General features: G+C 49.2%; 1 protein-coding gene across 6 annotated transcripts; it reads left to right on the plus strand.

Annotated features, from left to right (window-relative positions):
- Window positions 1-6,481: 6,481 nt before the first annotated feature.
- On the plus strand, window positions 6,482-24,190 carry LOC114847353 (SH3 domain-binding protein 4). Of its 6 annotated transcripts, none has more exons than XR_003784193.3 (5): window positions 6,482-6,901; window positions 14,082-14,286; window positions 14,858-17,205; window positions 17,343-17,668; window positions 18,042-18,192. XR_003784193.3 is itself a non-coding variant. In XM_029136974.3 (5 exons), the coding sequence occupies exons 2-5, from the start codon at window positions 14,163-14,165 to the stop codon at window positions 23,358-23,360; spliced, it is 2,886 nt and encodes a 961-aa protein (XP_028992807.1). In that variant the 5' UTR covers window positions 6,512-6,901; window positions 14,082-14,162; the 3' UTR covers window positions 23,361-24,190. The 6 variants fall into 6 exon arrangements, 4 of the variants coding, with proteins under 4 accessions (XP_040924859.1, XP_028992809.1, XP_028992810.1 ...); XR_008693422.1 differs by having other exon boundaries at window positions 18,045-18,192; XM_029136974.3 differs by lacking the exons at window positions 17,343-17,668; window positions 18,042-18,192 and adding exons at window positions 22,834-23,022; window positions 23,136-24,190 and having other exon boundaries at window positions 6,512-6,901.
- Window positions 24,191-26,029: the final 1,839 nt, after the last annotated feature.

A 26,029-nucleotide genomic window follows, 5' to 3' on the forward strand; every position in this document is an offset into this window, starting at 1 on the left:
AACAAGCGCTGGCTTTGTTCATTTTGCTGTGATGCCTGGTTCATTCACATGAGCTCCTGTCTTACATGAATGCGGGTCGAGGCCCGTTCCATTGGGCACCTGCTCATGGTCCTTTCCTGCTCCAGGAGAACGAGTACCAGCTGAGGAACCAAGCATTCAGTGTCAGCAACAGAACCGGGCCTCACAGCATGTTCTGTGTGTTTAGCTCCCTGTAACGAAAGGAAAAAAGGCGGAGGAGCCAAGTTTAATTAGAAATGAATAATAAAAAGACCCTGAGGCCGAACGTCACTGGAGGAAGAGGAGGGAGTTGATGAGTGACATCACAAGCTTCAAGATGGCTGCACTTCCTGTTCCTCCATCAGTGGAGCCAGTTTGTCTTTGGTTAATGACGGTAGAACCCGTAGCTGTTGTGATGTCACCGTGATGTCACCGTGATGTCACCATGACATCATGGCCGGAGTAGAACCCATTTGTCTGTTTGAACCCACAGAGAAGCAGCAGCAACTCGAGTTTACACCATGTTGTTGTATATTTGGAGTGTGATTCTCGCCATGTTACTTACCAGTGTCTATAGCAGCGAGCAGAAGAGACCAACATGGCCGACAGTGAAAACACTTTAGACTCTGAGGACTGTGTCCAATGTGTGCTGTAGACATTGTGTGCTCTTTGGGTGTGTGTGTGTGTGTGTGTGTGTGTGTGTGTGTGTGTGTGTGTGTGTGTGTGTGTGTGTGTGAGCATGTGAAGGTGCGTGTGTGTGCATGTGTGATGAATGTGTGTGTGTGTGTGTGTGTGTGTGTGTTTGTGTATATGAGTGTGTGTGTGTGTATGTGTGTGAGCGTGTGTGTGTGTGTGTGTGTGTGTGTGTGTGTGTATGAGCATGTGTGTGTGTGCGTGTCTGTATATATGTGTGTGTGTTTGTCTGTATATATGCGTGTGTGTGTGTGTGTGCATGTGTGTGTATGTGTGTGTGTGTATATGAGCATGTGTGTGTGTGCGTGTCTGTATATATGTGTGTGTGTGTGTGCATGTGTGTGTGTGTCTGTATATATGCGTGTGTGTGTGTGCGTGTACGTGTGTGTGTACGTGTGCGTGTGTGTGTGTGTGTGTGCGTGTGTGTGCTGTACAGCTGTTTTCTGTATCATTGTATTAAATATGAACAGCTCCTTTGCCTCCTGGTGTCATTTGTTGCTGGTCTCTAGTCAGACTCATGTTTAAACAGAAGCAACAGACTTTAGACAGACATCAGACCTGGTAACAATAAAAACACCACAATAATAAGGAATAAACCTGCAATGAAAATCACATAAAAATGCAAACACAAAGTCAAACCACAACCAGAAAACAAACAAACAGGAAGCAACGAAGTGAAGGAATGATGAGTGTTAAAGGAACGATCAAAAGGCAGCAGCTGAATTCAGGCGTATTTCTGCACATGTCGCATGCGACCCCTGCTTCATTCATTGGCTGCTTCATGACGGTGCTGCTGCAGGCAGATGTGCTGCGAGCGTGGCCAATCACCAACATGTTACCAATAGTGGGTGTTAATGAGGACGAGCCTCACGCCGCCGCCGCGCCGTCCCTGAAACGCTTGACCGCGCGACTAAAGCCGTCAAAGTGGGAGGAAAGAAGGGGCCTCGCCACTGAGCACAGTAATTGGACTGTGGATACAGTCATTTCGTCTGCTCAATGAGGGGAATGTTAATAACTCTTTGTTTCAAACTTATTCCCTGAGTTGCTGCTAAATGACAGCTGACGGAAATAATAGATGAAAATATATTTTCTCCAACAGAAATCTGAAGGAGAATCTGAATCTTTTCGAGCATTAAAAACATGATTTTAAAAGACATTGAGCTGTGTCCTCAGTGTGTTACATGTAATTCCACGCGCGGCCACTAGGGGCAGCAGTCACAGGCGTCATGGTGAGTTTACAGCTCGCTGATGAGCTGCTCGTGCACACGCCTGTGTAGTGAAATCGGTCCAGGAGCTGAGACGTAAACCTGCCGCTCTGTAATGACACGTACCAGGTGGAGGAACAGAAAACAGGCGCCTAATGTCAGAGCAAGCAGACTTTACAACAGCCTCTATGCCGTTACTAAGTCCAACCCTCCATGGAAACAGTGGAGCGTCTCATTAATCTGCACTTTCATCAAATATTTACTGTCTCCCTCTTAGACGCTCACGTCCCCGTGAGGCGGAGAGGAATGGAGTCATAAGAAAAGCTGATTGAATTTGTAATTGAATCCTATGTGGTGTAAATGTGATGAGCCTGTTGCAAAGATGATGAAGGTGGGATCAGCTCCGTGGAGAGTGTTCCCATCGCTCACAAACACAATCTATGAAACAGAAACAACGCTGTCATACAGAGCCTCACGTCACAGCTTCGTTTCACCTTCTACCACAGAAGAAGTCGACTGAACATCATCTGCACTTCCAGGAAGCGGCAGCAGGTGAGGAGCAGATTGAGCTGGTGCCCATCAACAGGTGCAACGGTGAGCTGCTCCCATTTACCAGCAGCGCCGGGAGCGGTCGAATGAGGCCAAAGCCAACAAACGAGGAACCAGCTGATCGATCAGTCATTAGGAACAGACGGCGCTCATCCGTGTCATCAGTGAGAGTCGTGATGCAGCTTCCTGCGTTCCTGCAGGAGCTCCTAATGTGGATGTGAGAGAGCTGTTTGCATCTCTGTGTTTGGTTCTACGCCGCCGGTGCTTCCTGTCACACGCCGAGGACAGAGTATAAATCATGGGACTGGGAGTGAGGCAGCACGCGGAACCAGAACCTGGACTCAAAGGCGGCCTGAACCCAACCCGCTCGGCACACGGAGGGCTCCAGGGGGTCTCCCTCCGCCAGAACCGGGCCACGGGGGGGAATATTATTATGTGCACGCGTTAACGCTTGTACAGTGTAATCAGCCAGAAAACTCTTGAACTGCGGTCAAACAGTTAATGAGTCGAATCCCACACATTACAGCTTCTTTGATTTGAAGCCTAATTTTGCTGCTGCGAACGAGCGAACTGGGACCGATCCGCATCCAGAGCGTGTTTACGCTTCCTCTCCTGCAGCTCGGAGCCGGAGCCCCGGGATAAATATTTGATGTTGTTTTCAGCACATTTCCTTTTAACGCCGTTCCCGTCTCCATTAAAGTTCGTACTCCTCCACAGCCGCTGGTCACACGCATGAAACGACCAACGTTCTCACAGCTGCCTCCAGGTGGTTCCTTCTCACCGAGACGAACGTCTTCCAGAGGCAGAGGCCCGCGATGTTCTGCACATTTCACTGTCGGTGCGGTTCCGCTGATGCAGGAGGCTGTTTAAAACTTTCAGAGTTCTGTTCCTCAACCCGAGTGCAGCCCGGTTCCACCGGTGCTCAGGGACAGGATGGGTTATTGGGCTCATAACGGGCCTTAATGTAGGAGCCTCACCCTGTATCCTGGCTCAGACGTCCTCCTTCCCTGTTCTTTGAACCCACACCTTGGACTCTGCTGATTCCGGCTCACACACGGGTCCTGGACCCGTGTCTCGGTTCTTCTAGCGTGAGGTCGTTCTAAATGTGGACTCTGCTGTGATAAACGACAAGGTGCGTAAGCAGCACCTGATCGATGCTGGGCTGCGCTCTGTACTTCAGGCTGATTGAAAGCTTGATAATGGATGAAATCCATCACTGGTGCTGTGCCTGTTTGTTTTTGTCTGGGACGCGTCTCTCTGCTCGGCTCCTGACAAACACCTGCTGTTAGCTGGATGCTAGTAACACGCTTGAACTGAGAGGATGAATCTGACAGCTTCTCAATGAAGGGACTGGCAATATTTCATCAGGTCAAAGCTTTAACTTGGAATAAACACAAAATGACCAGAACTATGAAAAATAACCAGAAATAACACATGTCAAAGTATTTTAGTTTTAAGGAAATGAAGGAGAATGAGCTGTGCTTTCTGTTGATTCAGAGAGAGAGGGCGCAAAATCATGTCGTTGCCTAGGGCGCAACTCGGCCACGGCCTGGATTCTAGAACCTACATCCATCAGGTTCTAGTCATCACAGATGAAATGTAGTCACATACACTGTTTATGACCTCGTAAATTAGTGTGCATCCAGGAGCTTTGACGGAGAATGAAGGAGATGCTGTTACATGGTTCTCTGGTGCTCTGGGCACAGGTGAACTACAGCGCCACCTGCTGGGGGTGGGGGTGGAGAAGGATCATCACCATCTCTAGTGGATGGAAACCAGGCCAGAACCGGCGCTGCTCTAATGTTCCAATTCACAAATGAGGCGTTTGTGCGTGATCAGTTCTTGGACGTCTGCCCCCTAACGGCCAAAAAGAGAAGTACAACAACAAAAACACGTACAGTAGAGCAGCTTTAAATCAAACACTTAGTGCAAGTGATGCACTGACAGGTGAGCATGATTTCTATATAAGTGGAGCTAATTCAGCCTCTTGCTCTGGAAACCATGATGTGGTGTGTAGATGTCATGTGTAGATGTGGTGTGTAGATGTGATGTGTAGATGTGTAGGTGTGTAGATGTGTTGTGTAGGTGTGTTGTGTAGGTGTGTAGATGTGGTGTGTAGATGTGTTGATGTGGTGTGTAGATGTGGTGTGTAGATGTGGTGTGTAGATGTGTAGATGTGGTGTGTTGATGTGGTGTGTTGATGTGGTGTGTAGATGTGGTGTGTAGATGTGGTGTGTTGATGTGGTGTGTAGATGTGGTGTGTAGATGTGATGTGTAGATGTGACGTGTAGATGCAGTGTTTAGGTGTGTAGATGTGATGTGTAGATGTGATGTGTTGTGTAGATGTGGTGTGTAGATGTGTTGTGTAGATGTGGTGTGTAGATGTGTTGTGTTGATGTGGTGTGTAGATGTGATGTGTAGATGTGGTGTGTAGATGTGTATGTGTAGATGTGGTGTGTAGATGTGTAGATGTGGTGTGTAGAAGGGGGTGTGGTAATGTGTGGTGCTGTCGTGTAGCAGTGTGTAGGTGTGTGATGTGTGTGTCGCTGTTGTGTTGTGTAGATGTGGTGTGTCGATGTGTTGTGTGTGGTTGTCGTGTGTTGTGTTGATGTGGTGTGTGTCGTTGTATGTGTGCTGTGGTTGTGGGTGTGTGTTGGTGTGTGTGTGGTGTGTGATTGTAGATGTGGTGTGTAGATGTGTAGATGTGGTGTGTAGATGTGGTGTGTAGATGTGGTGTGTAGATGTGGTGTGTAGATGTCATGTGTAGATGTGTTGTGTAGATGTGGTGTGTAGATGTGATGTGTAGATGTGGTGTGTAGATGTCATGTGTAGATGTGATGTGTAGATGTGTTGTGTAGATGTGGTGTGTAGATGTGGTGTGTAGATGTGATGTGTAGATGTGTAGATGTGGTGTGTAGATGTAGTGTGTAGATGTGGTGTGTAGATGTAGTGTGTAGATGTAGGTGTGTAGATGTAGTGTGTAGATGTGTTGTGTAGGTGTGTAGATGTGGTGTGTAGATGTGATGTGTAGATGTAGTGTGTAGATGTGGTGTGTAGATGTGATGTGTAGATGTGGTGTGTAGATGTGATGTGTAGACGTGATGTGTAGATGTGGTTTGTAGATGTGTTGTGTAGATGTGTAGATGTGGTTTGTAGATGTGTTGTGTAGATGTGGTGTGTAGATGTGTAGATGTGGTGTGTAGATGTGGTGTGTAGATGTGGTGTGTAGATGTGGTGTGTAGATGTGTAGATGTGGTGTGTAGATGTGTAGATGTGGTGTGTAGATGTGGTGTGTAGATGTCATGTGTAGATGTGTTGTGTAGATGTGGTGTGTAGATGTGTGTAGATGTGGTGTGTAGATGTCATGTGTGATGTGATGTGTCCTGTTGTGTAGATGTGGTGTGTAGATGTGGTGTGTGTGTGTGTGTGGGTGTTGTGGTGTGTGTGTGTGTGTAGTGTGGTGTGTAGCTGTGGTGTGTCGATGTAGTGTGTAGGTGTTGTGTCGGTGTGTCGTGTGGTGTGTAGCTTGTGTGTCGTGTCGTGTGTAGATGTGGTGTGTAGATGTGATGTGTAGATGTGGTGTGTAGATGTGATGTGTAGACGTGATGTGTAGATGTGGTTTGTAGATGTGTTGTGTAGATGTGTAGATGTGGTTTGTAGATGTGTTGTGTAGATGTGGTGTGTAGATGTGGTGTGTAGATGTGATGTGTAGATGTGGTGTGTAGATGTCATGTGTAGATCTGGTGTGTAGATGTGTTGTGTAGATGTGTTGTGTAGATGTGGTGTGTAGATGTGGTGTGTAGATGTGGTGTGTAGATGTGGTGTGTAGATGTGGTGTGTAGTTGATGTGATTTTAGGGACGGTGAGTTTCACTAACACACCGAGGTAGGATTTGCATCAATGATTTTGCCAGAGGGCGAGTGTGTGACGTCACTGCTACTCAGTGCATTTACATTCATTATGTGCTGAGCTGTGATGTGATGTGATCAACTCCGCAGAAGCCTCTCGGATCATTAGTCCTAAACGTTGACTCTGACATGATGACACCGTTATTAGCAGCCACTGCTCCGTCAACTTCCCCGTGTTTCTGTTCATTCGACGATCCTCCTCCCACGGACGTGTGGCATCGGAACCCGAAGCAGGACGTCACGCATCTGGACTCATCGTTGGAGGAAATGGAAACAGTTGAGTTAGTTCATGACGCTGGACCAACGCGCGTGCTCGCGTTCGAGTCCGCACATCCGAACCGCAGCCGTGACATCACGTCCTCGTGGAAACGCGTCCGGGCCAGGCCCCTCCCTCCCCGAGCCCGTGACATCAGCCGGAGCTCGGCTGCTTTCCTCCAGGAGCACTCGGTGCGTCCGCGCACATCCAGCGCCGCCGTCGGGAGGGAGACGCACGGAAACTGCGCCTGCTCGGCCGCCTTCGCGGGACAAACCGGACTTGTTCTCGGTTCGGTAAGCTGCCATGTTTTTCCCCGCGCCCCGCGTGTGTTTCAGCGCTGGACGCTGCGCCGCGGGAGCGACGGCTCTGGGCAACTTTTCACCGTTTGATCGTGCGGGCTGAGACGCGGTTCGGGAACACTCCCGCTCCGGTTCGGACGCAAACAGCTCCCAGTTTAACGGTCCGGCTCCTCGTGTTGTGTTTTAGCGCCTCGCTGTTCGTTGGAGCGTTTGAACCTTTGACTGGGTCCAACTGGGTCGGACCAGCTGCTAAACTTGCTCTCACGCCGCTTCTCGCTCTTTGTTGCTACATTGTTGCTAATCGGAGTCGAGTTTAAAGCGGTTGAACTTAGAAACGGAACCAGAGTCTGATTCCAAAGCAGCCTCAGAACCCGCTTCCGTTAAGTCTCACGCTGGCGTTACAGAACCTGAACCTCTGAACCCGGGCTGACTGTGGGTTACACCGGTTGCCATGGCACCCCCCCCCCCTCACTGATTTAACATCACCTTCATCATCATCATCACCTTTACAATGGGAGCAGAGGAAGTGAGCAGCAAACCAGCGGAAGCTGAAATAACAATGATTCTAATAATATTTGTAATGAAAATGAAAATTAAGAATTCACTGGAAACATTGAAAACAAATTGACAGTTATTTATATTGTGTGAGAAGAAGAAATGCTGCACTTCAACCAAAGTAATAATGTTGCTGAAGGTGTGAAAGGCCTCGCTGCAGTAAAACATGAGGCCGGACAGCGAACGTGACCGTGCTGCGTTCAGGTGACGCGTCGCTCGGAGCCGCGTTGGTTCTTTGCTCTCACCTGCTGCTCGTCGCACTCGCCACCGTCACCGGCTCAGTCCATGTTGGGCAGAACCTGCCGGGCACTGTTGGTGTTTAAAGCAAATTAAAGGGGGAAACCGTAAAAAAGTGTTGTGGCGCAGTCATAGTTTGGATCCGTAGACGCATTTGCGCTTCTGTCCTTGTGCTGCACTGAGGCATTGTTCTGGAAGCTTCTGGCGTGAATGAAGTGGACTTATGTACCATGGGCGGTGGGAGTGTGTTCAGAGCCTGTGAAGGTCGCGGCGCTAATTAGTGCTTGGCTGCACGGCGACGTTCTCTGTCAATAAGTTGATAATCAGCGTAACTGTAGGTTAATAAGAAGCTGAAAGGCCAAAACAGCAGGGGGGAACGACGCGGTCAGAGGTCGAGGCTCCGCGGCGCCGTAGCAGCTAATGTGTGACGTCCATCAGGTGGAAACCACTCAAACACACAACTCTGCACAGTCTGACGTTTGTCTGGAACCAGAGCTGAATAACGAACTCTGATGCGGACACTTGTTGACCTGTGTTCAGGATGTTGCTGGAGGTTCCTCTGTCACATTTTGGGGCAAACGTCATAGTTAGGGTTGATTTTATTAATAATTACAATAATCTTAAAACTGATTTAATTGTGTTTAATTTGTGTTTGTTTCGTAACCAGACATGGATGAATTCAGGATCGACTAGAACTTGTGGTTTATGTGAACATGGGAAATGTTTGTGCTGATTGTGAGAAATGAAGCGGAGTTTGCCCTCAGTTAATGAATTAGTTTTCCTCCTGAGTACTTCATCCCTCCAGCGCCTGGGTCGCAGCTGAATAGAGCGTTTGAAGGAATGAATGCATGTGATTCCAGATAAGTGCCCCCCGGCGACCGTGCGTCTCCTGATGTCGCTGCAGCTCAGCTCCAGCTGATCACAGCGTGCGCCGCGGTGCCGAGGGCCCAGCTGTGGCCGGCGCCACACAGGCAGCCTTTGGCCCGGCGGGCCCGCGGTGCCGGGCTCCCCTGGTTCTGGGGTGAGTCATCCTCGCTCGCTCCGTCACCGACGCCCCCTCACTGTGCGTCCAGTGTCTGAATGATGCGTGGACGAGGTCGGCTGCTTTCCAAGTAGCATCTGCAGCGTCTTGTAGCAACTTGTAGCATGAGACCTGTGGCTCAAGGCGTTCGACCCACACGGGAGATTCATGCAGCATCTTCACAGACCTTTAATAGAAATGTAGAACCCTGCTGTTAAGAGAAACCTGCTGGTTTCTGGTGCGACTGAAGCCTTGCACCGACCCTTGGATTCCAGTGGCTTCTAAACTGCTGACTGTGATTCCCCGTCTTAATGAATCTGATTGGCTAAAACAAACCGTGCTCGTGTTTTGGGAACCAAGTTCAGTGAGACTGGCTTTGTGTGTGAGCATAAATTAGAATGGTGTCATAATAATTGTTAGATAAATATTTAATCAGCGTGTCAGACTCAGCATCTCCAGATAACAAAGGGCCTGATCTGCACTGAACCCCTACTGTGTGTGTGTGTGTGTGTGTGTGTGTGTGTGTGTGTGTGTGTGTGTGTGTGTGTGTGTGTGTGTGTGTGTGTGTGTGTGTGTGTGCGTGTGTGTGTGTGTGTGTGGTGGGGCTGGAGGACGTGGGCGTGTGTGTCTAAACCATTGTCTCCAGGTTCGTGACACGACTGGCAACAGTGAACGCAGCGCCATGAATTTCCTGATAAAAGCCCAGACTGACAGTTTAACACGACCTCCAACCTCGTCTCTGTTGTCAAAAGAACGATGAGGTCTCCCACTTTCTTTCCTCCTTGACTTGAATAATGCATGATTTCATTGGGAGCTCAGCATTCCTCACATTCCTGCTCCCTGCAGCACCTTGGTGTGTTTATTCTGTGGAGCAGAGGAATCGGTGGCGGCTGCAGCTGCTGCAGAACCCACACAGGCACATTTTGTCAAGTGTGCAGAACGTGACGCGTAACGACTGGTAAATATTTGAGGTAGTGACTGAGACGCTGACGCTGTGGAGCTGTGGCATCAGGTCAAGACTCAGATAATGAGCCAGAACACGACGGTTCGCAGGCTGTGTGTTTGTGCTGCTTTTAGCTGAGTTCCCACTTTAAGACGGTGCCGGTTTCCACTGAGACGCTGCAGGTGGAACGTCCCCAGTGGGTTCTCTGCTCCGAGCGCGGTGTGAGTGGCTGATAGACGGATCTGATGAGCTGGCAGCTTTTGGCCCAGTGCTTTAACACTAACCAACAGGTGGAACCTCATTAATGCTGAATGAGGATGGAGGCACACACCGTTATTTGTTTTGACCTAAACGCACTGTTACACATTGATGGTGCCTCGGTGTTGGTGTTGGGGGTGTGGCTGTGATGGGCCACGTTTCCACTCCGTCCTGGAGCAAAGCGGACACCGGAGCTTTGTTTGAGCTGTGGACTCGTGAGCGGCTGTTTGCGTTGCTGCGCCTGTCACTGATCCGTCTGGGAACACGGCACCTGGACCTATCGGATCAGAACCTCCACGCTGTGCGCCGCCACCTGAGGTCACACTCGGGTCAAACCCGGTCCCGTGGATCTGGATCCACTGAGCAGAAGGCGCCAGCCTGTTTCCGACCGGCTCTGATCCAGTTTCACGCGCTTGTTGGTTGGAACTCATGGGTTTAATGTGTTTCTCACAGCCGGTAAAGAGAAATCACCATCATCATCATCATCATGACCGGCAAGTTGTTTGCGTGTTGGGCGTGATTCACTTCATATTGATGGGATGTTGAGCTGCTCACATCTCTCACTTTATGTAGTGTATGAGGTGAAAACTGCTTCATAATCTTCTGTGCTCTGATTTGGTGTCTGAGCTGTGGTTCACACCTCCTCCTGTGCGTAGAGAGCAGCAGGGTCCTGCTGTAATATTAATGTCCCAGCTTCATGCTCAGTGTTTGAAGGCTCCTCTGGAGCCGTGGGCCAAACAAACGTCTGTGTTCTTTATTAGTAGCTACACTGTGTCTGCGTCCCTGAGGCCAAACACACGCCCCTGAAACATATGCAGAGCGTTTGTTAACACGGATCCAGACCCAGGAACAGCTGCTGCTGAACATCACAGGCTGTGGGTGCAGAATGGACCTAGTTCTGTGTCCATAGGTCCAGGTCGAGCGTCCTCCTGAACTGGGACCAGAACAATGCCTGAAGGAAGCCAGTGGGCAGGGAGCTGTGGCCGCCTCTCATCACAAAGGCATTTCCTCCTCAGTCGCTTCCTGCTCAGGAGCAGTCATCCTGAAAGCCGCAGCCAAGACTGAGCCACGAGGCTGCTCTCAGATCAGCGATCAGAGCCAAATAACGTGTGCTGTTCGTTAGGTCAGAAGGACACGCGCTCTGGTGACGGGAGCCGCTGGAGCCCACGGGGGAGGTTTCAGTCTGAACTGGGCATCGCTCCCCGGAGGCCGACCACCAGGTTTCCTCCTGGTTTCCAAACAGAGCAACTGATCTCTCACTGCTCTCTGCCGTCTCATTCCAAACAAGCACCAAGCACCTCACATATATTTTACAGTGGCAGAGAAGCAATAAAAGCCTGAATTATTTACACGCAGAAGACTTAACGGGCTCCAGGTCACCCAGTAAACTGTGGTGCAGTCGGCTGTTGTGAGAGAATCTGTGTTTTGTTTGCTCGGCTCTTCTGCAGAGTTGTTAAATGGTTCGGAGCCGCCGTCAGACGGCCTCCAGCTGCTCCGTCCTCCAGGAGCAGGTGAAGGAGTCAGACTGATGGGACTCTCCCATCACATCGCCATCCACAGCGAGGAATATGAAATTATCACCACGTCCGCCCTCCTCCAGCCTCCAGTCTGGGCTGAGCTCATTGTCAGTGGCCCACGAGGCTCCGTAAGCCGTTTCCACACTCAGATTCGCCGCAGCGGCTGTGGGAGAATTGGCCCACTTAAAAAATGTCTAATCCCTCAGCCTTTGCTCCAGAGTCCCCACAGAGGAAGTGCTCCATGGAGCTGTCAACCACGGCACTCCTTTCATTCAGCAGCTCACTTCCTGTGGAGTGGATGTCCCCCAGGAAAAGGCTGGTGCCAAACGGGTTTTATTACAGAGTCACAGAGGAAACACAAGGCGTCTTTGATCAGCTGATGGGGAACAGTGGGTGCTCAGAGTGGCTTTCACTCATGCATCAACAGACGCCACGCTGACCTTCTGTAAGAACCGAGCCGCAGGTGGTAAAAAAAAGTTCTGAAGAACACAAAGCAGCAGCAACAACCAGCAATCAACCGCTGATCATTGGGATCGTAATGAAAACACACAACCGGTTTAAATAGATCACAAATGTAAATGTCACCCAAACACTAAGGTGTCCTGCACTCTGTACGGTCCCTGAAGGCATCATGATGATACTAGAGCCAAACGGACCTGAAGTCTGAGGTGTTTGACTTGGTCTTCGTTAGAGCTTCAGCTCCCAGAGACTAATCACTGTAGGTGAAGTCTGTCTAGAATCTGGCATCAGGCTTTTCTTTCTAGTCCAACGCTGCGCTGAGAGGATGAGCAGCCTGAATCTGCAGGCGAAAACCACTTACTTCCTTTGAAGTTTGGGTTTCAGCACCTTGTGCCATACGTCTTAATGAATCGCCTGATATCAGACGTTCTGAGTGCTTGACAGACTCATTCCTGAGGCCCATGTACAGCTAGATCATCCTGTAATGTTGGAGTTCTGAGGAGCGGCGCCAAGAACGCAGTCCCTCGATGAGACGTGAAACGATGAATCCACACATGGTGAAGTCTGAGCCTGAAGCTCTGCCAAGCGCTGGGACGTCCTGTTAAGCAGCAACAGCAGCTTCTTCAGATTTACATGCAGAGCCGTCTCCACCCGCTATTGTTCTGTAGCAGGAGGTGAACAGTGCAGGCTGAGACCACCCACAGCTTACATCTGACCTCAGCCCAGCTTCAAAGAGATGCAGCTGCTCTAGGTGCCGATCGCGGAGTTCACTGCTCACGCTTTTCTGTTTGCAGCTTCATGCAGACACAGAGTCGGCCTCAATCAACTGACAGCTCACTGTGTGGAGGTGTCGCCTCGTTGAGCTCCTCCCACACATTTAGAGACTTGTCATCACAGACCGATCTTGTCTCACAGGCTTCCTAGGTGGTGAGCATTGATGTGCCCTGCTTCCTGCTGAGACCTGGTGCCAGCTGTTCAGCTGCTTCACGCTGAGCAGGTGACAAACAGCAACTTCTGAAACATTCTGCCTTATTGGGATCTGTGTGTTTGTGACACGCTGCAGGTTTTGCATATCAGAGGGGCAGTGGATGGTCTGTTGGCAGCAGGAAGTAGCTACACGGCAACTTCCTGTTTTTCAGCTGGAATCAAACACAAAGAGAAGCTGCTTGGTTCCTTCAGCCTGAAGCATGTTGAATGTTTAACAGCGAGAGGAAGGACGGAGCTGATGGTTCCTCTCATGATGGAACTGTGACATGCAAATGTAAACTAATGATGAATGGGTGGAAGAGGCTGAAAAGCACCAGTTGAAGACAGGACACTTGCCCGCTTCCAGTCTTCATATTGACTGAACGATGCTGGTGGAAGCTGCAGGCTCACTGTTTGCAGCTGTTTGCACTGTTTGTGGTGCTGGTTGTCACTTCCACTGTGTTGAGTGAAGTGTTCCAGCTCTGAAGCATCCAGCTCCTGATTCCTGTCTGTTGCTGCGTCTTCCCTCAGCTCACATCCTCATGAATTATGGATGCAGTGAAAAGCCTGGTGTCTCTGCGTTCCACTGACCCACATCTGCTGTTTGCAGTCTGTCACTCCTGCATTTGTTTTGTAGCATGCATATTTACAGCCTGGGTGCAGTATTTACGTGCACTCCGATAGCAACGCAAGGTAGACGCAAAACAGGAGACTGTCAACAACTGAACAGCAAGTTTTCCAACACCCAACTGTCCTAGATCCTGAATCTAGTAACATAAATGATGCTTCATCTGCTCTTTAACGCTATTTTATTATTCACAACATAAACTGATCCATTCCAGATGTTTCTGAGGATCTGCTGCCTAAGTGGTTTTACTAAAATAATGGAAGAACAGAATGACACAAAACCAACATCTGTAAATGTCTTTGCTGCATTTAATGACACAAATCAAAGATCAGTAAAGGCTAAAATGTTGATGTTAAGCATTTATATGAACATTAATGGAGTGCTTGTCAGGAGAGTAAACATTCTAAATTTGTTATTCTGTTTATGATTTCTACTGCTGAGATGATCCTAAAGGATCAAAGACTTCAATCATGCAAATGAAGGTTATTTACAGCAGAACGAGAAAAACGTCCACAACGCGCCAGTTTCCGCTGAATGTTTTAGTACTAAACATTTTAAGCACATGTTTGTGTATCTTTTTTGTCTTTCAGACATCATGGGGTTTTTTTTGATTCCCCTTGGCCACTAGTTAAACACATCACAGCAGCGGGTGCATAGCGACGGCTCCAGACATGGCCGCCCATCGAATCAGAGCCACCAACAGCAGCAACGCTTCGCTCCCGCGCTGCAAGTCTGAGGGGACGCTCATCGATCTGAGCGACGGAGTGTCTGAAGCCAGTCTCACTGATGTCAAAGGTCAGCTCATGTCTGTGTGTTATTAACGCGGCAGTAAAATGTCGCATGGCATTCAGCTCTAGATAGAAATATTCAGATTACTACTGTGCAAATATCTCAATGATTACTTAACTTGAGATCACATCCTTATGGGCATGAAATGAAGAATGATGGGAAACACCGGCATCAGGTTCAGGTTCAGAGCCTGTTAGGCACTTTTCTGTTGTGTTGTCATTTTATTTGGAATTATGTATAAAGTAAGTCTCAATCTTTTCTTCAGTTTGAAACATCTTACAGCCAGTGAAAGCACATGATTTTGGTTTCCTTCAGTCTGGGTCCATTCCAACCTGTTTGAGAGCATGTGTTCTGAATATGCATAATAATGATGTCATTGGAAGCTGTGCACTGGTCTGATCACGTAGCTGTGTCATCTTTTCCACAGGAAATACATATTTAATAAAGCTGAATTTTACAGTGTCAGTTGAAGAGGCACATACTACCGTGAAGCACATGGAGCGATACTAGCAGGACAGAGATTGGTGGTTTGGACCTTTTCATTCCCCTGTAGCTGACGTTGTTCTTTATTCCCCAGTGCCTTCTCCCAGTGCCTTACGACTGGATTCAACTGCCTCCTTCGGCGCTGCCAGGGAAGTCATTGCCATTAAGGATTACTGCCCATCGAGCTTCACCACCCTCAAGTTCTCTAAAGGCGACCGCTTGTATGTCCTGGACTCGTCAGGAGCAGAGTGGTGGTACGCTCACAACAACACAGAGATGGGCTACATCCCTGCGGCCTACGTGGAGCCCATCAACTACAGAGACTCGTCGTTCAGTGACAGTGGGATGATTGACACTGTGGGAGACTGTAACGAGGAGGTAGCCACAGAAATGGAACTTTTAGGAGAGTGGGCCGGCGTCATACTGAAGCCCACCACCTTTCAGAATGGAAACCCTTTTTCAACAACCCATACCTCTACAAACCCTTTCCTGAATGGGGGTCCTCAGAGTCCACTGGATCAAAAGAGTAATGACAGATCAGTTGACCTGCTTCTGTTTGATACACTCGCTCCATCAGTGCCCAACTCCTCCAGCAGCTCTGCTGATGTCAGCGGCCTCTTCACCTTGAACCCTCTTAGTCCGGCTGTCGGGGGACAAGCGCTGCGAAGGGAGAATCCGTTCTTTAGAAGCAAACGATCTTACAGCCTGTCTGAGTTATCCATCCTTCAGGCGCAGTCTGACGCTCCCCAAGCTCCCACTGGGTTCTTTGGTGGCCTTAAAGCACCGGTGCCAGAGCAGTTCCAGAGCAGGGAGGATTTCCGAACAGCGTGGCTCACCCACCGCAAGCTGGCTCGGTCCTGTCACGACCTGGACTCACTGGGTCAAAACCCAGGCTGGGGCCAAACGCAGCCCGTGGAAACCAACATCGTCTGTCGGCTGGACAGCTCTGGAGGGGCAGTCCAGCTTCCAGATACTAACATCAGCATCCACATACCTGAGGGCCACGTGGCCTTAGGGGACACACAGCAAATTTCCATCAAAGCTTTGCTTGACCCACCGCTAGAGCTGAACAACGATCGCTGCACCACTGTCAGCCCTGTGGTGGAGATCAAACTGAGCAACATGGAGACCAAAACCACCATAACTCTAGAAATGAAGGTGTCTGTGGTGGTGAAAATGGAGAGCAGAACAACGACAGAAGTCATGTGTGTAAGGAGTGATTGCAAAGAGGGACCCTACACTCCCATTCCTCAGGCCTACCTGTATGGGGACACAGTGCAGGTGTGTTTGGACAATCTTGAACCCTGCATGTACATCTGTGTCGTGGCTCAGGCACAGTCAGTGTCTCCAGACTCCACAGTTTGGGAACATGTTGTTAAGAAGATCACCTTAGGGGTATATGGTCCCAAACATATCCACCCGTCCTTCAAGACAGTCGTGGCTATGTTTGGCCATGACTGTGCCCCTAAGACCCTGTTGGTGGGGGAGGTTGGTAAGCAGGCGCAGTCTGCTCCCCCAGTGGCGCTGCAGCTGTGGGGAAAACACCAGTTTGTTTTGACCAGACCCCAGGATCTCTGTGTTGGCGTTTATTCCAACATGGCCAACTATGAGGTGAAGGCTAGTGAGCAGGCCAGAGTGGTCCGCGGCTTCCAGGTCAAACTGGGCAAAGTCAGCAGGCTCATCTACATCATATCCTCACGCAACAACGAGGATGTTTCAGATTTCACCATCAGGATCCAGGTCAAAGACGACCACGATTGTATACTGGCTCAGTTCTGTGTCCAGACGCCAACTCCACCACCCAAAGCCGGCCCAAAGACATCGGTGCAACGGCGCTTCCTGAAGAAGAAGGAAGTCGGGAAGATTGTCTTGTCTCCTCTTGCCATCGCCACCAAGTACCCTGTTTTTCAAGACAGGAGGATAAATAACCTTAGGTTTGGCAAGTTAATCAAAACTGTCATCCGGCAAACAAAAAATCAGTACTTGCTTGAGTACAAAAAAGGAGACTTTGTTGCGCTGTTGAGTGAGGAGAAGATCAAGCTGAAGGGCCAGTTGTGGACAAAGGAGTGGTACATTGGATATTATCAGGGCAAAATGGGACTCGTCCATGCAAAGAATGTGCTAGTAGTTGGAAAAGTGAAGCCTATTTACTTCACTGGGCCCGAACTCACGACTTCACTGCTGCTAGAGCAGATCCTGAAGCCCTGCAAGTTCCTCACCTACATCTACGCCTCAGTACGAACTATCCTCATGGAGAACATCGGCAACTGGCGGGCTTTCGCAGACGCCCTGGGATACGTCAACCTTCCCTTAACACATTTCTGCCGCACAGAGCTGGACAGCGAACCTGAGAAGGTTGCATCGGTGCTGGAGAAGCTGAAGGAAGACTGCAACAACACAGAGAGCAAAGACAGGAAGTCGTTTCAGAAAGAGCTCCTCATGGTAAGTCACAGTCGTGGCCTCCTCCAGTGATTTAGCAAATTGTCCGAACCACTGATTTGAGAAAATGCAAATAGTCCCAGCGTGTTTTAAATGTTTTTGTCCTTCCTCCTTTACATGGCGCCTGTCTGGATTCTCAGCACAGTTCCCCCTTTCTCCTGTTAACTGCCCAGCACTGCTTCAGGCTCCAGGCTGCGCTCCGGCCTGATACGTCTGCTGGGAGTACAGTCGATATCTGCTGTGTAGGCAGCGAAGTCGAAACCTGTAGCACAAAGCTCAGTCCTGACACAGGGCAGTGGAGTTTCAGGGGTGGGGTCCGTGTTCATGTGCTTATAGAGGTGTAATCCTATGAATCTAATTAGGTTTGTCATATTTATCTTGATGAATCAAAGCCCTTGGAGGGAAAACAACACAAACAGCTCAGTGAGACTGTATGAGTCATGCTACGGATGGAACCACAGCCGAGGTTAGTGCAGTTACTGGAAACAGGAGCGGATTAGAGCATCCACTGCAGCCAAAGCGTGCTTCTCCTCAGCTCCTCTTCACTTTCCAAAATGCTGAGCTGGATTCACAGTGAATGTAAATGCGCAGGACAGCTCTCGCTTTCGGAAACGGGGCTTTTCAGCGTTGCCTCCGGCAGCAGTCGGGTTTCTCATCCTGAGACGCTTGGACTCTTAAACATTATATCCAGTCTGAGTTATGCTCACGGCCTAATGCTCCATAAAACGTAGCTTTTTCATTTTATTTTATGTTCCAGTTTGGAATAACAGCCTTTTAGAGAGTGGAAGTTTTCCCAAGTGCATTTATACCAGTGATTTTACACTTTGTTCCTCTGTCAGCAGAATCTGCTCCTGAGAGTCTCTGTCAGAGGTCGTCGACGTCCAACGGCTGAAGTAACACTGTAATTTAAGGGAGGCTGTAAACACCACTTTAGAACCATTTATAGATGGAGAAACTGCAGTATGGAAATAAAATATGCCCTTTATAGAAGTTAGCAGAGTGCACTTCATTTTCTGAATATAGACGTGCTTTTTTGTTATTTGTACCAGGTTTACACAAACCACTGGTTTCTGTGGCGAACAAAGCAGCAGCTTTGCGTTGTCAGCGTTCCGTCCTCTGGATCGTTTTCATGTGTGTGAGTCCACAGACGTCAGATGATATCCTCATCTTCTTCCCCTCTTTCAAACGAACCGCTTCTGTGTCAGGCTGAACAATCTCTCATGATTTGCCGTCGTGTCATTTGACATGGACGGGCGTCTATTTTTAGAAGACAGAACCAAATCAAAAGCTGGGTGATTGCAGCGCCCGGCTGCTCTGTGTTCCAGTGTCTGCTCTGACTGTCGCTGGAGAAACGGGCCAAATGCGGTGAATGGACGCTGTATATTTAGCACGACTGTTTGTGCTCTTCCTCCTTTTAAAACCCATAACTCCCAGAAACCTGCATTAGTTATGGCTGCGTGGCGGAGAGCCGGATCAGCAGCAGACACAGAATGATACAGAACTGCTGCCTGGCACAGTGTTAGACTGACTAGGATGTTTAATGTTAATGATGGGGAACCTTTGAATGACCGAAGCTCAGACGGTCCTGAGTCGTCACTGCGACAGGAATAGGCTTGGACTTTAGACACACTGGGATAGAAAGTGACTTTGAGCCATGCATGTGGCTCATCATCCTGCTTCGCTGAGCCGGTCTGGACCTGAATGTGTCATTTATCTGATATGTGACCTGAAATCGTTCATTGAATTATTCAGCACATTTATAATAGCGACGGGCTGCTGTACTCATCTGTGTGAGGACGACTGCCGTATGAATCATCTTCCATCGTACCTGAAGGACTGCTGCCAGGCTTGTTGTTCTGAGGAGCTTTGTTGTCAGCGGATGGTGGAAGTGATCCAGGTTGCGTCTGCAGATGTTTCCTGCTTCATTGTTCAGAAGTGAAACAGAAGCTCTACTTGTGGACCTGCAGGCGCCTGTAGTCAAAGCAACAGCAAAGCTGGGATTTCACATCCAACATGTGATTGACATTTGACGTTTCACATTGAGTTGTTGGTTCTACAGGAACCTCCACACGCTGTGGCGTTCGTTCGCTCGGGCCACACGTCTGCACTGAATCTGCAGTGTTGACATCACAGCTGTTGTAGCTCAGTTTACCACTGACACGTCTTACGTCAGATGCTGTACAGGAAACTGGGCGTGTTCAAAGTTTGTGGTTCTGCATGAACATCACGTGATGGATATAAAGCGTAGGGGAGTTTGGACTCGGGGAGGAGGAGGAGGGAGTGCAGTGCCGTCTAACAGGCCTCTACAGGTCGTCACACAGTGAAGAATGAGGAGCGAGTTGCGACCGGCCCATCGCTGCCTTGTCTTAGTGTCCTGCTGCTCTTTGTTTGACAGGAAATGGTAAATTTCTCCCAAATCCACATTTTAATGGACTGTGGCCAAAACGTGGTTCTATGTTCCCATTAAAACAAACACTTTTCTAGAATCCGTCCTTCACTGATTGACTGATCACTTGATCATGTACAGAAGTGTAACGGAGCGTGGCTTCCTGCCCCTGCTCTCTGTCTGTCTTCTGCATCTCCCGCCTGAATCTCTTTAAGCTTCTGTTAGTGAAGCGCCAGGGAAAAGCCTGCTCTGGCTGCACACAGACATCAGAGGATCCACTGCAGATTTAATAACATCTTGAAGCCGCAGAGGTGGAACTTTGCTTGTTTCTCTGTGGTGAAGGGGATTTTCAGCACAGTGTGACCCCTCTGAATTATTCTCAGTGACATCAGTGTAGCTGATAGAGCCTGGGAATATTAACAATAATAATAATAACATCCTATTTCAAGCGGAGGACTATGTGTGATCTGTTCCCTGCTTTGCCATTTTTGAACACAGCCGAGCATATTTTTCCACTGCCTCCTTCCTCTTCTCCTCCTTCCCTTCCCTTCGCTTCCTCCTTTGGTCTCCTTCAGTGTTTGGGTGTGGCGAACTGCTGCTTTTGGAATAATTGACTGAACAACACATCGCTCACGCTGTTTGGGAATGTGCAAGTACAGTAAATAGAGAAGGAGAAGATCAGAAGTCCCAGCCTGCAGACACCATCTTTGATCTCTCCCAGGATTCCCCTGCTGCAGGTTCTGCTCTTTAAGGCTGGTTCATAACAAACCAGATCAGAACGTCGGTTTCGAGCTGAACTGGAAAAAGAAAAAAAAAAAGTCAAATTGCAAAGCCAGGGAGCAGCTGAGACGGAGATTAGAGGCTGAAAATGGGAAAAGGTGGAGGAAGTCAGATGGAAAATGAAGATGGGATAGAAAAATAATCACAAGGAGATTGAAGGGGAGATATTGAGTGTCTGTTTGTAGCTGAGTGGAGAAACAGAAATGGGACGACATAAGAAACAAGTCATTTATCAAAAGCACGAGTGCTCGCCATACCAAGAGGTTCATGCTGCCATCCCCTCAGACGGTGGAGGGACAGAGAGCGAGTGTGTAACGGCAGCCATGATTGAACCTCCCGCTTCGTCCCCGCATCAACGTTATCTCTGAAAATGCGTCAGCCTGAATTTTCTGCTCGTTTTGACAAGCTGATGATTTATGCAGCGTGGGGGGGGGGTGACGGCTCCACGGCGCTGACTGCTGAGCTGGTAAAACAAACTCTGTGGCATTTAGCTCACACACGCACACGCGCACACACACACACACATGCTCACACACACACACGCTCATACACACACGCACACGCGCGCACACACACACATGCTCACACACACACACGCTCATACACACACACACACACACACACACACATGCTCACACACATGCTCACACACACACACGCTCATACACACACACACACACACACACATGCTCACACACGCTCACACACATGCTCACACACACACACGCGCACACACACACACATGCTCACACACACACACGCTCATACACACACACACATGCTCACACACGCTCACACACACGCGCACACACATATGCACACACACACACATGCTCACACACAACCACACGCTCACACGCACACGCACACACACACACACACACTGGTCCTACAACCCGTCCAGCTGACATTTCAGAAAACACAGCGCAGCATTTAATTCCCTCGGCAGAGTCACACTGTGGGGAGGCTGTTTAAACTGCAGTAATGACAGTGCACCCGGCTCCATCTACAGCAGCGCACCTATTAGTTTAACATCAGCCCAGAGGCTCGGCGCACACTGCTCAGCGATAAACACTTTACGACGCGCCATCGAACGCTCAGCCTCCAGTGCTGCTTCACAGAATGACTCAGGGAGCAGCGACGGGCGGGTGTGACCCGCTGGACCCCGGCTGCTGCCGAGCCCCTTCATCGGCTGTGAGAGAAGCCCACTGATCAGATGATCTGGACCAGCTGACGTTTGGAGGGACTAGAACCAGGAACCGCTGTTTGTTTATCGACGGTCCGATCACATGCATTGTTCAGGATGAAGAGTGCGATACTGTTGCCAAGCAACTCATTTGACCTGTGATAGACCAGGGCAGCAGTAAAACAGGAAGTGTCCCCTCATTGTTTTACAGCGAGGAAACAGAAGAACCAAAGCAACTGTGTGTGATTAATGTCATTGGCCTGGTGGCGGAGCGTGGTTCCCATCGGTCCAAGGCTGTGTTCACCTCATCCTCAGATGGAGCGAGGCTGCTGCCGCATGGCGTCCGCATTCCTCCCCCCTCCCCCCTCGTGTCCTGTCATTCCACACATTCCTGCACGTGGGTCTGAATGCAAGAGTCAGAACATGGTTTCTTGTCAGGGGAACATGTTTAGGAACAGGAGGATACATTTGAGGATGTTGTTTTAAAGGCAGTGGTTTGATCCTTTTTGTCTTATTTTTCTTGCCTGTGTATTTTTTCTGATGCTCATTGATTGAAATCCTTCCACCAGGTTGTTCCCATGTTAGTGTTACGTGTCATTTGAGGGACAATTGTCTGTGACACAGCAGTGAATTTGCATGTAGTACTTTTGAATTTGCAAATAGCTTGAGTCTGCAGCTGTTGATGGGAGCGACCGGCCTTGAGTCCACACCAGTGAGAAACAAATAGGAGCCACCAGTTTTCCTCCTGAGTGGGGCCTGTAACTCCACCCCTTCATTAAAGGCCCCACCCCTTCATTAAAGGCCACGCCCCTCGTTAAAGCCCCCACCCCTTCATTAAAGGCCACGCCCCTTGTTGAAGGCCCCACCCCTTAATTGAAGGCCCCACCCCTTCATTAAAGGCCCCACCCCTTCATTTAAGTCTGCTGTCCTTATGCGTCTCTATCTGCTCAGTGTCTCTGTTGGCTCCGTTGGAGTGTTGCTGTTGGCAACGCCTGGCTCTTATTTCTACTTCCACCAGAAAGCATGTGAAAAATGCACAAAGCTGAGATTTGCAGGGGGATTGAGGAGGCAGGCTGTGGAAAATAACACAGGATAAAGCCAGTGGAATGAAACCTGTGTGTTTCTCAGTCTGTCCCCAGGCTCTGAAGCGTCCTCTGCTGTCCTCTGACTTCCAGTCACACCTCATCTGAATCTTCTTTCCCACAGGGACCCGGACATGGCCGCTTCCCTTCCTCCCTTCAGGCCGTGCTTTTCAAGTGTCCGTGTCCTTTCTGTGCAGGCTCTGTTGAAGCTGGACTGTCAGGGGCTCGTGGCCAGACTAGTCATGGACTTTGTCCTGCTGACGACTGCGGTGGAGCTGGCCGGGCGCTGGAGGGAGCTGGCTGAGAGGCTGGCCAAGGTTTCACGCCAGCAAATGGACGCCTACGAGGCGCCGCACCGCGACAAGAACGGGGTGGTGGACAGTGAGGTGAGATCAATGCAAATGTGAGGGGATTTCAGCACACACTAGGTTTGTTGAGTGTGAGCCAGATATTCAAAAACCTTTCCGTGTGTCTCTGACTGAACGTGTGGGCTCTGCAGGCCATGTGGAAGCCAGCCTACGACTTCCTGGTCACGTGGGCGGCTCAGATCGGCGACAGCTACAGGGATGTGATCCAGGAGCTGCACTTAGGCCTGGACAAGATGAAGAACCCCATCACCAAGCGCTGGAAGCACCTGACGGGCACGCTGATCCTGGTCAACTGCCTGGACGCGCTGCGGAGCTCCGCCTTCAGCCCGGCTGCTCAGGACGACTACGCCATCTGAGCCCCACTCGCTCGCAAGGCCACTACTGCTGTACTGTTCCTGTGGCTCCGCCCCCGGCTCCGCCCCCAGCGCCGCCTCCCTGACCGATGCCGGGCGGAGCGCGCACTGTTCACTGACTCTTTTAATAGTTCCTGTCTTGCATAGTTATGTATTTTTGTACTCTTATTATGGCACAGCGTTTTATAAAGCAACACTTTGGACACTTTTGGTTAAAATCTGTGGAAAACAGTGAAAGAAACATAGAGGCTGTACCTTTAGTCCCACAGCTGTGTCAGATCTGTTCTATTTATTACTGCATCAGACAGAAGAATGAATTTACTTGTCTTCTTCAGGTTCTCTCTGTGGTCCTGCTCAGTCCAGATCCAAATATCCTGTTGTCTGTCTTTAAAGCCTGACGCTACAGACATGAATCATTTATTCATCTCTGCTATCATGAATTAAAAAAGGAAGTGTTCTGCGTTTCTCTGTCGAATGACTGTAAACTGAATATGTTTGGCTTCTTTCTGTTAAAACTATTAATGTGTCATAATCAGACTTAATTCAATCAGCTGATCTGTGTGATACGGTTAAAAGAAGCAAGTTGCTGTTTGTGTTTCTTTTCGTCACCTGCCTCCTCCATTAAGCTGAAGCTCATCCACTCACCTCCTGCCTGTGGCTCCTCTGTCCTGGTCAAAAACCTGCCAAAACCTGCTCAGTCCACTTCTGTTGGCGACACATCACAGCTTCTGCCACAGCCTGTGATGCTGTAACACCGCGTTGTGAGACTGACCTCCTCTTTTTGTGACTGCATACATTTGTGAAAAGGTCCAAATAAAATGTTAATATTTGTACATGCTGTTGGTCCAGGCGCATCTGTTTTCATCACCATCAACGCTTAACATGCACATTCAGCCTGGAACCACAGTGACAGGTCATCGTGTTTCATTATCAGTCGTCCCTGTTTAACACCAGAGAGAATTCACAGTCTGGGAAAACGTGTCATGGACGGTTATTGGGGAATAAGACACAGACAGAGAGTTTAGTGAAGCTCCTGAGTGGAGGCAGAGTGAGGTCGGTGCAGAATGACAAGAACCACAGGAGGATTCTGCAGCTTATTGGGCTTGATGACCTGCAGCAGCCTGTCAGCTTATCGCCACGGCCTCTGTTCAAGGGATCAAACTGCTACAGGCTGCAAAGTAGACCCAGCATCGCTGTATCACCAGCACCAGCGCCCCCCTGGAGGTCGGAATAAGGATTCCAGCTGGATCAGGCCAAGCGCTCGGCCCACATCCACATTATCGATGGGCAGGAATATGTCTGCCTTTATTTTCAAAGACAGCAGCAAAGGGGAAGACAGGAAGTGGAGGGGGGGGGGGGGGGGGGGGGCGTATGACCAAGGTCCCCGTTCAGACTCCAACAGGACAAATCACCAGTCACACACGTACTCACTGACACATATTCCAACAACAGATCACATGTTTTTTACTGTCCCATATTGTAACACACCATCAAACCATCAAATCACATTGAACACAGGCTGCCCTCACCTGATTCATAAGAATGGAATAGAAAATCCCACTACATGAGTCTGTTTCAGTCTAGTTTAGTAGCATGTGCTGAACCAACATTCCTGCTGGTTAGTTTTCCACCTGCTTCTTCTTCACGAACTTACATTTTTTCCCCACTCCATCTTTTTATTGGTCTCCATCTTTTTTTCTGCCTCTTGTTCTGTTAAAGCAAGCAGAGCTTAATTAAATACACAGATTAATGGAGGAGAAAAAAAGAGCCAAAAGGAGTGGAATTAATTACAGCGGAGTACGGGTTGACATGCTTCAAATCCCAGCTTGCAGAGCTGGTAATGAGCTCCCCCAGGGTGACGGGGCTCCGGAGCAGCAGCCTCACAATCCAGACATAAGCTGTGCAAACAGGAGGCTCAGGGTCCTGCTCAACACCCTGACTTCTCACTGTCATCCTCAGCATCTCGGGGCGTTGCTCTGCCTTTTAACAGGCTGCTTATTGGGCTTAAGGCTCTCGCCTGCAAAAGAATTTCTTTTTAATTTACAGACGATTATGTGTCACGTTTCAGTAGATTATTGTTAAATTGTCCGATTACCTGCAGGTTTCAATTTGTACAGGGCAGAATGGGAAATGCTAAAAGAACAGCCCCTGTTCTTCACAGCAGCGGCGCCTACTCTGTGTCTCTATCCATCTACTCACTGAATGAAACATTTCCATAATGCTGTTTCTAAATTTGCCTCTGAGCGATGAGCACAAAGAAGGAAATCAGTTCGGGCCGTGCAGAAGCACGTGACCTGCTTCTCTTTATCTCAAGTCACAAACTCAACGTTTAGTTTAAAAACTTCTTAGTTGACATGTAAAGGTTAATAGATAAATGTGAGAATTTACAGTAGCTGCTAATGGATTCTGTGAGCGGAAGCTGGAGTCCTGAAGACCTGTGGCGAGGCTCTATTCATTCTGTTGCTCTGGCATTATTTAAATAAGTAATGGTGTTTGTGGATTGTGAGGAGACACGGCTCCATCACTAAACTCACAGTCACTGAACCACAGCTCAGACTGTGACAGCTCAGTGATGGGAGTCATTCTGTTTTATTGTGTCATCTCAGCGCTGCAGCAGCACCAAGAAAAGGTCAACGTCTGGATGAACCACTTATCAAAGAGCCTCAGAGCCT

This window comes from Betta splendens, chromosome 21 (genome assembly GCF_900634795.4).
Source record: "Betta splendens chromosome 21, fBetSpl5.4, whole genome shotgun sequence".
In the NCBI taxonomy this organism is placed as follows: domain Eukaryota; kingdom Metazoa; phylum Chordata; class Actinopteri; order Anabantiformes; family Osphronemidae; genus Betta; species Betta splendens.